We start from the raw sequence: 12,402 nt of genomic DNA, 5'->3' as shown, positions 1-12,402 counted from the left end.
GCTAAGTAGTACGCAGAGGCCGGCTGCTGCAATTCCCCTTCGCTGTGCAAATGTCTCTCGGAGACGGCACAGGCTATGCACGTCGTGAGCTGTTTGGTTTGAAACGCACTGCTTTTCGGACTACCGTTTGCAGCAAGTAACGGAAGCGGAATGAACTCATTCGCCGAGGAAGGATTTCGAGTGTTAGGTCGGGTGGCTCGTCTGTGCGGGGCTCTCTTCGTCTCTGGTGCGTGGCACGGCGCCTTCGAACAGCACGAACCGCGCTTCGAGGGCTGGTACTCTCTTTACGTAGCCATCATGGCGGCCACTGGAGCCACTTACGAAGTGTTCATGCTCGCCTGTCGCGTTGTTTGGTACCCCTTGGAGAAGTCGCAGTTCTTCGACAAGCTTTTCATCATGCTGCATTTTACGGTAGCCGTCAACGTCTTGGCCAACTTTGTCGTCCTAAGTGCCGGGACCCACACGCTCGTCGAAGCCCTGCGGGCTACAAAGCGGCTCGAGCTGTCGATCGGCTTCAAGCAGCGCGATATACGCTGGGTGCACAAATACCCAGGAGCACTGTTTCTGCTCGCGATGATCGCGGCGTGCGCGCTATGCCGCGTGTTCGTGGCTGCCGAGATAACGAACGACTTTTCGCCGTTCGCTGCCTCCCTGTTGTCTCTGCTGTCCGTCGTCTTCGGCCTGTTCTTCGGTTCCACCGGGGCGCTGGTGCTGTATTGCGAGAAGTACTTCTGCGACGTCATGGCGAACTACGTTAACTCCCAGAAGGGACGAGCGAAGGAGCTGTTGTGCGAGGCACACCGTCTCACAGAAGCAGACGTCGTAATAGCGATTGAGGGGATTCGCTCGAGCTGCGTGGCGGCGGCGAAGATCGTCCGGACGGTGGACAAGTGGCTTCGGTACCCGACGGTGGTCTATTTCCTCAGCGCAACTTCCGCCGTGTGCGTGGTTCTGTACGGATGGTTCGGAGCCCGAACGTCGCCGAGAAAGCTGCTCTTCACCGGCCTCTACGCCATCTGCGCATGCGTGCCCATCGTAGACGTGTCCTTCGCGGCAAGCAACATGAAGACAGAGGCGGCGCACCTCAAGGAGGTTCTTGAATCGGCCGCAACGTTCCACCTCCCAGCGAGGGTGGCCCGCCTGGTACGATTCATGAGGTTGTAAAAAACATGCCATAGGCAAAATAAATTTTGGGGCGTGAAATTTTAAAGTGCGCGAGTGGCACCGTTCTTACAACGGTAGCAGTTCACACTGGATAACTGGTTTCCGCCCTTTTTGTATTTATATTACGCAGCGTTTTCTTTGCATAAGCTGGCGTAGCACGTTCCCTCGAACTAACGTACACCCTTGTCTGGACGAGTTGGTACATAACCCCATGGGATTCGTATTTCCTGTATTTCTAGAATAACTCCAAGCATATTCCCATATCCGATCCCTTGAAGTCACTTTTATCGGCTATATACTCCCATTTTGCAGAGGCGTCCTTGGGTGCCTAGCAGTCCAAGTTTAGAACATGCTGTTCACAACATATGGGACTTTGCCGAACAGGAAAACCTGGGGAAGGACCTACACTTGCGAATCTGGACCATTTGATCATATCCCATTCGAAATCCCTTGCCACTAAAGCTCATATATATTTAGCGCCATCCCCATGAAATAAATTATTGAAAAACTCTTCCAGAAATGCCTAGTTTGCGTCAAAAAATTTTATGTGCTGTATAGAACAGCGGTAGGGCAAGCAGTAGCTGAACTGGTACGGCGGGCATCAGCAGTAGCGGCGTTTGTAGTTGTAACTGTAGTGGTGCGATGAGAGGATACTTGTTTGTCTTTAGCACATGGGCTTCCGGGCGAAGGAGTGCCTCGGTTGTAGTAGTAATCGGCGTAGTGGTAGGGGTAGCAGTAGTCGGGGGCAGTGGTAGCGATTGTAGTGATGATAGTCGTGGTAGTTGCTGCTGTAATATACACCATTTTCCATAAGCAGCCGGGAAAGGAGGAAAATACTCTCAAACCAGTTCTCTCGGCGGCCGACCAGTGTTGCCTGTGCGCGCTGGGCTGTTAACATCGCTCGGCGCGGTATGCTCCGCTGCGTATACAGGGGGTATTTCGCACCGCGTGCTTAGTTTTTGCGGAACTTTCAACTGTTTTAGCCAATGCTGCGATGCCGTTCAAGGCGCAAACGTCACTTGGTCAGCACTGCGCGGTGGTGGGTTATTGAACAACCAGAGAAAGCGAGAAACAGTCGCTGACAGCACGCATGTGCACGACACTGCCTGGAGAAAATGCAGTGCGGTTGCTGCGTGTTTTTGCTGCATCGCTTCCCAACACACACCGAGTTGAGATATTGGTGGATGCCGCTGATAAATCGCAACGACTTTGTACCAACGACCAACTCCAGGGTTTGTTGAGTGCACTTGGACGGCAAGCAGACGGAGCAAAATCCATTTATCACACGCAAAGCTGCGACAGGGAACGGAACCCCCTGAAATGTTAGAAGCAACTTTATCCTTTACCATACAGCATTGATTGATTGGTTGATTGATTAATTGATTCATTATGGTGTTTAACGCCCCGACGCTTCTGGGTGATGAGACGCGCCGTAGTGGAGGGCTCCGGGTTAATTTTGACCACCTGAGGATCTTTCACGAGCGCCGATACAATACAACATTACAATACCTTCTGGTTCCTTGTAGTCAATTTAAAATACCATATATTGTTTGGTCATTACAGCCGATTGGCATTAAACATTACGCTTTTCATCGAATCTAACCTTTAAAATCACGGCGTTTTGTTTACTTTTTTTCAGGCCAACGCATTACACTGCCAAACGATATGAAAGGATAACTTTCTCCTTCGCACACTGCTGGTCGATAGCAGGATAAGCAGGCAGCCCAATGTGGAAACGAAGCTCGAGATACGCGTGAACGCTGCATTTGGAAAATAGCTCAACCTGTTCACAACGCGGTCAAAGGAAAAGCTTACTAATCCTTTTACGTTGTCACGGAATCTAATTACAATTACAAAACAGTTACTGCTGGTCGCGTAAAGCATTTGTGGTGCAAGCAGCGGTTTCACAAAGGTGGGCTCCGAGCGACAGGCCACATGAGCTGCGCAGAGTTAGGTCAATCATAATCACGATCATGATCAACCAGAATTAACTCGCCCGAACGTCGACCCTTCTGCTCAACCTTCGAATAGCAATTTGTCTGGTTGTGCAGTCGCGTTATTTTTCCGCCCAGGTAATTTCGTTTCGTCAGTAACCGTCATAAGTCTAGTTAAGTAAGATTATATTACATTGCAATGTCAACAGCGTAGTAATCGCCTCGTCGAAAGTCCATCGCGAGCACGGATCACCGTGACCCACATATGCTGTGCGCGCTTCGCATTCGACGCCCGCGCTTCCGTAAACATGACTAATCGGTGAACATAACGAGCACGGTGGCATTGAAAACACGTATTTACTCCCCGATATCGATTTCTATGTCAGTCAGTGCCATACCGGTACGTTTGCATCACGGAACTGCGGAGCACCACCGGCACCACCACCACACTGCTACTGCTGCTGGTTTCAACAGCCGGGGTCGGAATTTCCCGCTCTGGCAGCAAATCAGGACCTAAAATCCGTCCGCAGATGATGAAAACAAAACAGAACACACACACACAAGCACTGCAACCGCTAACTTAACGCCAAACCACTACGGTTCACTCGGTAATGCACGGATTCCGAGCAGACGCACGGAAAGAACGGAGCACTTAACAGCCCAGCGCGGAAGTTTCGGCGGTCGCTTCATAGACGGCGCTAGCGTCCGGTCAGAAATAGCAAATGGCGGCGCCCATCTCTAGCAAGGAAAATGGTGTATATGTAGTGTGGGGTATTGGTAAAACTAGCGTTAGTGTTAGTGCTTTGGGAATTTTTATTCTTATGAACGAGCCACAAAGGATACAGACGCCAAGCAGAAAAAAAAAAAAACAAATGCTTCGCATCTAGAAGCACAGCATTATTTACTTTTGAAGTGACCCGTATTTTTTATGTTTTGCCTTTTTTGAAAAAAAAAAAAATCTGTTTCAGCTCTTACAATCTCCTCTTTCAAAATAGTGTTTTTCTGTCAACCCTGTCCCGAGAGGCTGTCAGCGCACTGCCAGCCGTGACGTGTGATTGAATTTGTTTTCTTTCCAGATCGAGATTACCAGCGCAACCATAGACGTGGAGCAGCTCTCTTTTACAGGCTGGGGATTCTTCATAATCGACAGGCGTCTGTTAACTTCGGTACGTCATCTCCATTGAACGGCCCATACACCGAGGAAAGCTTTATTGCAGAGAGGTATAATGGTATGCCGGGAGGCATAAGCAGGCTCAGGTTTGCTCAGCCACGTTGTTGCAGAGGGCGTCAAACGTTGCATTTGAAAGTTCTGCATTTTGCCCACGTGGGAAGCATGGTCGTCCCAGATTTTCATCGAAGGTGATCACCCCTCTGCGTACGCTGATTCACTCGGTCACCAAGGTGAATCAAATAGAGAGGGAGGGCGGGAGGCGATTTTTCGTGACAACCAGGAGGATTGCGACTGCAGAGGATTGGCTATATAAAATGGAAAGGAGTAGGAACACACGAGGATGAAACGGCAATGAAGAGATAAAACCCCCTCCTATCTTAGTATCAGACGTGAAGAGTGGACCCGTAAGATGTATGCAAAAAGAATCTTCTAACATGCTTATTGCTAGAGCCCTTTAAATTGGCTGCGTACAATCCCTCGCCAGAGGAGAAAAAAACACATGTTGCATCTGTGACCCCCCGCAGAGGTGGACGGAAGATGTCTTTCAGCGCAAGGCTCACCCGGCGCAAGCACGCACGCCCATTAAAGGGACACTGAAGTGAATTTGTCAAGCTCCCGTTTTTGCTTGCACTGCGTAGACTGGCTCAAATAAGCACACTTTTCATCGTTTATCCGGTTGACAAATCGGTAATTATTTTACAAAGCGCGAAAGAAGAAAAACTACCATGCGCGGTTTGCGGCGGCCGCACCAACTAATACCCCTGTCACACGGCAAATCTAATGTCATTCAAACTGAATGACATTAGCTGTAAATGACATTCGGCTCGGCCGTGCGGGTCTACACGGCAGAACAAATGTCATTTGATTGTGATAGCGGTGACGATTAGCGAGCTCGCAAAACCGCGAAATTACATTTCAAGCGCATATAGAATGTTTTCACACGTAATATATTTTTTAAAAACATAACAAAGGAATATTTTTTTTAAATAAAAACAAGAAAACCTTCGATTTAGGTGACATCAGTAGACATCACAAGCTGAGACAAGTCTGCAAAAAATCCGGATTAGGGTAGCCCGCGCACTGGGGACGAGATTTTCTTTTTTGTTAGTACTTGCTGGTCTTTCTTTATTAGAACAACAATACAAAAAAGAAAATATAAGTTTACTGACAGTTTTTAGAAACAGTATTCTTTGGTTTGTTACTGAATTTTCCTGTCTAGGGACGCGCTACTGCTGTCGAGGCTACTCATTCGGCCGCCAACTGAGGTGTAACTGAGGTCCGGGACCTCAGTTAGCCGGTAAATGTCATTCGCCTTGAATGTCATTCGGAATTCTCATGTAGCGCCGAATTAATGACATTTAGAGCGAATGACATTTGCTGTAAATGTCATTAGATCTGCCGTGTGACAGGGGTATAAGGCTGTGACGTTGGGAGGAGGGGACACCGTGATTGGACGATACCCAAGGTTAGCAATCAAACAAGTTTCGGTTTCGGTTTCGGTTCTGTAAAACACAACCGATGGCGTTGTTGGATGGGCATTCTCAATATCTCAGTAATCATCGTACCGCGCTTCTGCCATGTTGTCGGCTGTAAAATAAGCCTCCCAGGACGGCTTGAAATCGCAGCATTCACTAGCCGAGGCCTACGCAGTGCATGAACGCCCTCCGCGTCCCCGCAGACGCTCAAATGCCATGCGCTTTTCCCCCATATTTGGAGCTTGCCTCACTCATGCCTGTATCGTAAAAAGCGTGTTCGCACCAGGCCAAGGGTCTGTTGATTCTGGCCTATGCCCACTGCCCGCAAGCAGTCGGTGCTTATGGCAACAGCACGCCAACGAGAACTCGCTAGCGCGCCAGTGCCAGCCTCCGCGTGTTCTGTGCACTAGTTCGTGGAGCAATGAACGTTGCGGCCCAAAAAAGGTGAACTCAGGTAGAAAACATCGGCCGAAAACAAAAAAGTTAACTTAAAAAAAATAACGTAACTGCGGGGATTCGACCTTGTGACTTGCAAAACACTTGCGATAACATAGGCGCACCAAACCACTTGGGTTTTTGGCATGGCTACTGGGACACTACACCGAGTGTGTTTGAGTGCATTAGCTGGCAGAGTATATGCCAGCGAAGTATTTGGGAGTGCCGTTGGAAAATTATATTGATAGTGATCCTTATTGGCACAGGCAGGCTGCTGAACTTCGAGAAAAGGCCGAGAAATGGAAAGGCACTGGCCTTTCAATGTTTGCCAGGGCCTCAGTGTGTAACGTGTTTTTTATGAGCAAACTCTGGTACGTTCTTCAGGTACTTCACTGTTCGCGTAAGAACGTACAGGCTCTGCATCGTGTGTTTGCAGTGTTTATATGGGGTAACAAACGAGCCGGACGAACTTGTTTCGGCCGTTGCGCGTCGGGGGTCTTTCTCTCTCGCATTTGTTTTTACAACAAGTTGTCAATCGGTTTTTATTTTTGCGTGACGTGAATGATCCTTTCTTGTGCACTGTGTGTCAGATGAGGCTAGCTAGGGCGCTACCTGATTTTGTTGTTTCTTCTGCGTTTTTTACTTTTGGTGCGCCCAGAGGATATTTTCGGGAGGTAGTACTGGCAACAAAGTTTTTACGAGCCCGCTTCACACTCGGCTACAAGCGCGCGCGGCCGATTAAGGAAATATAAGGTATATAATGTATAACCAGTTTACACTTCTATTTAGTTTTAGCATTCCAAGCAACTTAGGTGACTATTTGTTGTTTTGCGCTCGTGCAGTAAGCATCCCCCAAGTTTCCACAATATCTCACGTCTAGCAATTGCATTTCGTAGACGGAAAAGCGTTCGCAGATGCGTAGTCGTGCTGCTGGCCGCTGTGCTTGTTCGCCCAGCGCAAAAAAGTGCTTCCGGCACCCTATGTTTACGCTGTACGGTAAAAATATCAGTTGATTTTATTTCCTTAGTACCTATATTGACTTCGCTGACTCTTCTCCCGCCTTCAAGAGGCCTTATATTTTCCTACTGGCGTACGTACCAGTCAGCGAAGCGTCGCATGGCGCTTGTGCAGCGCTTGTGTGAAGCGACCTTGACTTGGAGCTAGATACAGTGTACAAACTAACCAAGTAAAGAAAGGCACATTCTTCCATTCACAAACGTGTCCTGGCTTCGTTTCAACTGAGCTAGCGAATTGCGACGACCCATCGGCGGCCGGCGGACGAAACGCTCGGCCGACTGACTCTGTCAGAAGGCCGGGGAGCCGTGCAGTAGCGCAGCCAATTGCGAGCTCGGCTCCTCCCGACGTCACACGAAAACGCCACAGAAAATGGGCGAGCGTAAAGAGAGGAGGACAGCATTTTCGAATTAATTTTTCTACTAAATAAAATCGCGTAAACGCGCCCAGAGTGGTCGTAACATGGCCTGGGGACTCCGGACTACAATTTGCGCTAGTAATCCCGCAATGTTTACATATCACTTCAGTGTCCCTTTAATAGCCGTTGAAAAGAAGAATATATGCCTCCTCTTCTTCCTCTTCTTCTTATCGCGGACACGCACAGAAAGGAGCTCTTCCCCTCTTACGAAAAGCATACGTGAACGCAGGTCAGACAGCTCCTTTCTGAATTTCCCAACAACGCCATATGGGCTATATAAGTGTGAGATGAGCGCGTGTATATATGTGTAGTTGCTGAATAATGACAGTGAAAACTGCGAAAAAAGCGAAGACCCAAAAGAAATTAGACATGTCTGCCTCATTTATTCTTGTCTGCATGCTTTTTTTCGCAGTCTGCCCTGTCGTGATGTACCCAGCCAGCCAAAGGTTGCATCTTGCAAACTTTAACGTTCCTGCAATCTTTTTTCCTCGCAGTTCACGGCTTTGGTGCTGACGTACTCGCTCATCCTCGTGCAGACCGGCCGCCGATTCGAAGCACCTCGGTGTTGACGTCAGAGATGCACGAGTGACCACGAAGTGCAGAAAAGAAACTCCCCTCTAATGGTAATAAAGGGCTTGGGAGATTTTGGTCCCTGGAATATTTTTGACTTGCACCCAACGCGTTTGCGGGTAATTCTGTACAAAAAAAAAAAAAAAACCTATACGGCGATCGAGGTGTGCTTCACTTTGCTTCACTTTGTTACCTCAGATAACCCATGTAGGGTCACAGGTCTGCAAACGAAAATGTGGGCTGCGACGTTGTCTGCAACGGTTGACGGAGACGTGATGGCTGCAACGTCACAAAGAAGGTCATTCCAGTCCCCTGCTGCAAGGTGGGGGAAATGAGGCAGAAAACGCGTTACGGCTAACAGGCCTTGACATAAAGTAGGGCGACTTCACACGGATGGGTGGTGCGGTGAGATATTGGCGCATTGGTAGGATGACGAAGTTAGCTGTTAGCTGCTATCTGCATTACGGCAATGATGCTATGTGGTTTGCGGCTGAATAGGTCTTTTTTTTTTTTTTTGTTGGCTGGAACGCCCACATAGAAAGACGAACCAAACGAAAAATCACGCTTTCTTCGTGGGGTAGTTGTAATTAAGAACACATTTATTGTCGGGTAGACAAAAAAAGGGGGGTAGATTTGCCACTTACCCGCCGCGGTGGCTCAGTGGCTAAGGCGTTGCGCAGCTGAGCACGAGGTCGCGGGTTCGATTCCCGGCCGCGGCGGCCGCTTTTCTGATGGAGGCGAAAAGCAAAAACGCCCGTGTGTGCGAGATTTCGGCGCACGATAAAGATCCCCAGGTGGTCAAAATTAATCCGGAGCCCTCCACTACGGCGCGCCTCATCGCCTGCGTTGCGTCGGCGCGTTAAACCCTACAATCAAATCATCAGAGTTGCCACTTTCTCCGCCCAGACTATGACTTTGTTATGTTACGGGTTGTATGAGTTGAGCTGTACATGGCAGCCTTTCACGGCTCAAACGTAGTTCTTCGTACGCTATTGTTGCAGAACCGAGGGCAGCGTGTTCATGTTCCGCGTGATAGTTGATCCGGCCCCTTCGTTCGTGTTCGAAAAGCGCGCCATGATTGCTTCAGATTGTTCAAGGAGCCATGAAGACTAAATACAAGTTTGTTTTATTCGAAAGATTTCGTGTTTTATAGTGCCCCCAGCGCTTGCGCCGCAGCAAATGATGCCGTATTCACTGAGAGATTAATTAATTTAGGTTAAATTTTTTATTCTACCGCCAAATCGTGTGGTTTGGTGACGTCTACAATGAAGTCTCCATTACGCCATTCGGCTCCGCAGCCTTGCTTGCCGTCAAACCTCCCAGATGGCGCTAGCATACTCAGTACTCAAAACGTGGGCATTGCGCGATGCATAAGGGAAGATATCCAGCGCTGGGGCAGAGACAAAGAAGTCCTACTGTTGGGGGACTTTAACGGCCACATACAAGAACTGGATGGTTACCTTGACCACAACGGCGGCCTTATGCAGGCACTAGCTGAAGACTTCGAGCTTGAGGTTGTCAACCTGCGTGCGGACTGCGAGGGGACAATCACCTGGTGTGCCCGCGGCAGCAGCACAAGCATCGACTACGCGCTGATTTCGCCGGGCCTCAGCAAGATGCTGCATACGGCGCATATCGACGAGGAAGGCCGGTACAGCTTGGGCAGCGACCACAATAGAATCAAACTCGAGTTTGATGCATCACCATGGCGCCGGAAAAAGACGGAACACAGAAAACCAGCCTCACGGTACCTGCCTGTCGCAGCGTATGAGGAAGTGGCCAAGGAGTTCGAAGACAGCGCCAGGCGCCAGGCTGCGACGACATACGAAGAGTACGTCGAGGAGCTCCGGCGAATCATGCGCAAGCATGAAAAGAGAGTCAACTCCCGAGGAGGACCCCGTAGAAAAAGCTGGTGGGACAATGACGTACAGGCTGCACTACGGGCTCGACGGCTGGCTAACCGGAAACACAGGCAGGCGGTCAAGACGCTGAGCAAGGAGGCGGCGCAGGAAGCCTGGAAGGATTATCTGCTCAGAAAGCACGAGATGCAAGTCGTGACGCAGCGAAAGATAGCGGAAGCGGACAACCGCAAGCTACAGGACATAAAATCAGCGGGAAAAGGGGCGACGGCGAAATTCTGGTCGTACGTATCATCACTGGACAGGAGAGCTTCAGCAGCTGAAATCCGTGAGGAAGACTCCGGTGCGGTGACGGATAACCTACAGCGACACCTCACTGAACACATCCGCCGTCTCTACGCGGCGCCAAAAGAGACGGACTGTAGTGCCAGCCCACCAGATGCGCCGAGAGGTGCCAGCGCAGCAACAGGATACCTGAGCCACTTGGAATGGACAGTGTCGCGGCTAGCGCTGGACAAGGCACTCAGCCACATCAGCCCACGCACAGCCCAAGGCCTCGACGGAATCCCAGCCGGCATCGTGAAGATCCTCGGAGACCAGGCAAGAGAGCAGCTGGCCGATATCTATAGTGGCATACTCGCTGGCCAGCCAATACCAGCAGACTGGACCCGAGGCAGGGTAATTTTGACCCCTAAGAAAGGCGGGGACAAAGGGCTACTGAGTGACCACCGTCCACTGACCATCACCAGTGTACTGTACAGGGTGTTTGCTCAAGTCCTAAAGGCATGGATGGTTGCCTGGGCGGAGACTGGCAAACACCTGAGCGAACTGCAAAACGGCTTCCGGCATGACCGCAGGCTTGAAGACAACCTGTTCGTCCTCACACAGTGCATCGAAATCGCGCGAAGCGAGGGACGTGAGCTCATGAGCTGCTTCCTCGACGTGTCAAAGGCATATGACGATGTGCCCCACGACACACTGCTGCGCTCCCTCCAGGCCCTTGAAATGCCACCCACGTGGGTAGATGTCCTGCACCGCCTGTATACTAACAACACTGTAGTAGCAACAGTGAATGGTGCTGTGTCAGACGAAGTGCCGGTCCAGAAGGGTCTGAAACAAGGATGCCCACTCTCACCACTCCTATACATGCTCTACACGGCACCGCTGGAACGCAACCTCCTGCAGGCTGACCTCGGTTTCAGACTGGAGTATTCTACCGAGGGACTGAAGAGCCAGTGTTTCCTCCCCGGTCTCGTCTTTGCGGATGATATTGTGCTGCTGGCGAGCACCTCGGAGGAGCTCCAGAGACTGGTGGACATCTGCGCGGACACGCTCGCAAGGCTGGGGCTCTGCTTCAACGCGAATAAATCAGCAGTGTTGTGCTTCGCGGGCGACAAGGACGCAGAACCGGCAATACGGTTGCCTTGTGGGGATCCAATCGTACAGCATACCAAATACCGGTACTTAGGGGTACACCTTAGTACGGAAGCGAAGTACCTCACAGCCCATGAGGACCACCTGAGGCAAGCGTCCAAGAGAGCCAGCACCGTCCTACGCCGACGGTGCCTGTGGGGATTTAATCGTTTCCTCATGGTGCGGGAGCTATGGAAGTCAGTGCACGTCCCGGCGCTTACTTTCGCCAACGCTGTGATTTGCCTGACGTCTCCAACACGCGAGTGGCTGGAGCGCGGCCAGCGCGCTGTCGGGCGCCTGGCCCCCGGCTGCCACGGGCGCGTAGCCAACGAAGCCATCCAGGGGGAGCTGGGTTGGTCTACATTTGAGGCGCGAGAGGCTCACAGCAAGCTGGCCTACGATGGCAGGCTCCGCCTAATGGCGCCACACCGTTGGGCACGCCGGGTCTTTGCGTACGTGCACCAGAAATGCATACGCACGGCCTGGACCAAACGAGTGCAACACCTGCGAAATAAGTTTGGCTTCTTCGCGAACGAAGTACGTGCAGACACTGCACGCGGGTGGGCCAGGCTGGTTGGGGCCCAGGTACAACAGCAGGAACAGGAAAGCTGGAGAAAGGCGATGGAGAAAAAAGACACTCTCCAGCTGTACCGACGATGCAAACCGGACATAAAAGTTGAACGGCTGTACGACAACAGTACGGGCAGCGCCCTCCTCTTCGAGGCGCGGGCCGGCGCGCTGCGTACACTGGAATATCGGAGCCGGTTCGACGCATCAGTGACGAGCACGCTCTGCCGGGCCTGCGGGGAGGAGGCTGAGACCACAGAACACGTCGTGCGTTGCTGCCGAAACCTGTTCACCCCGCTGGCAGAGGGCGCTACGCTCCCGCAACTCCTAGGATTTGAGCCACTGGAGAACAGCCCCTCTCACGGCGGCTCGGAACAGCAAA

The 12,402-nt window shown here is 51.0% G+C and overlaps 1 protein-coding gene across 1 annotated transcript; it reads left to right on the top strand.

Annotated features, from left to right (window-relative positions):
- The first annotated feature begins 712 nt into the window (after positions 1–712).
- Positions 713–8,227, top strand: LOC144142402 (uncharacterized). The gene is made up of 3 exons (XM_077673895.1): positions 713–1,143; positions 4,175–4,264; positions 8,106–8,227. Exons 1-3 carry the CDS (start codon positions 742–744, stop codon positions 8,178–8,180), a joined length of 567 nt encoding a protein of 188 aa, XP_077530021.1. The 5' UTR covers positions 713–741; the 3' UTR covers positions 8,181–8,227.
- Positions 8,228–12,402: the final 4,175 nt, after the last annotated feature.

This window comes from Haemaphysalis longicornis, unplaced genomic scaffold, assembly GCF_048455015.1.
Source record: "Haemaphysalis longicornis isolate Haplotype H1 unplaced genomic scaffold, Haemaphysalis longicornis Haplotype H1 scaffold_6, whole genome shotgun sequence".
Taxonomy (NCBI): domain Eukaryota; kingdom Metazoa; phylum Arthropoda; class Arachnida; order Ixodida; family Ixodidae; genus Haemaphysalis; species Haemaphysalis longicornis.
This window is presented reverse-complemented; position numbering and strand designations above follow the sequence as displayed.

Excerpts from the sequence above, each read along its gene's own strand:
- LOC144142402 (XM_077673895.1), top strand. The coding sequence starts at position 742 with ATGGCGAACTACGTTAACTCCCAGAAGGGACGAGCGAAGGAGCTGTTG. Across the intron at positions 1,144-4,174 it reads CAGCGAGGGTGGCCCGCCTG|ATCGAGATTACCAGCGCAAC; the intron begins GTACGATTCATG and ends TTTTCTTTCCAG. Across the intron at positions 4,265-8,105 it reads ACAGGCGTCTGTTAACTTCG|TTCACGGCTTTGGTGCTGAC; the intron begins GTACGTCATCTC and ends TTTTCCTCGCAG.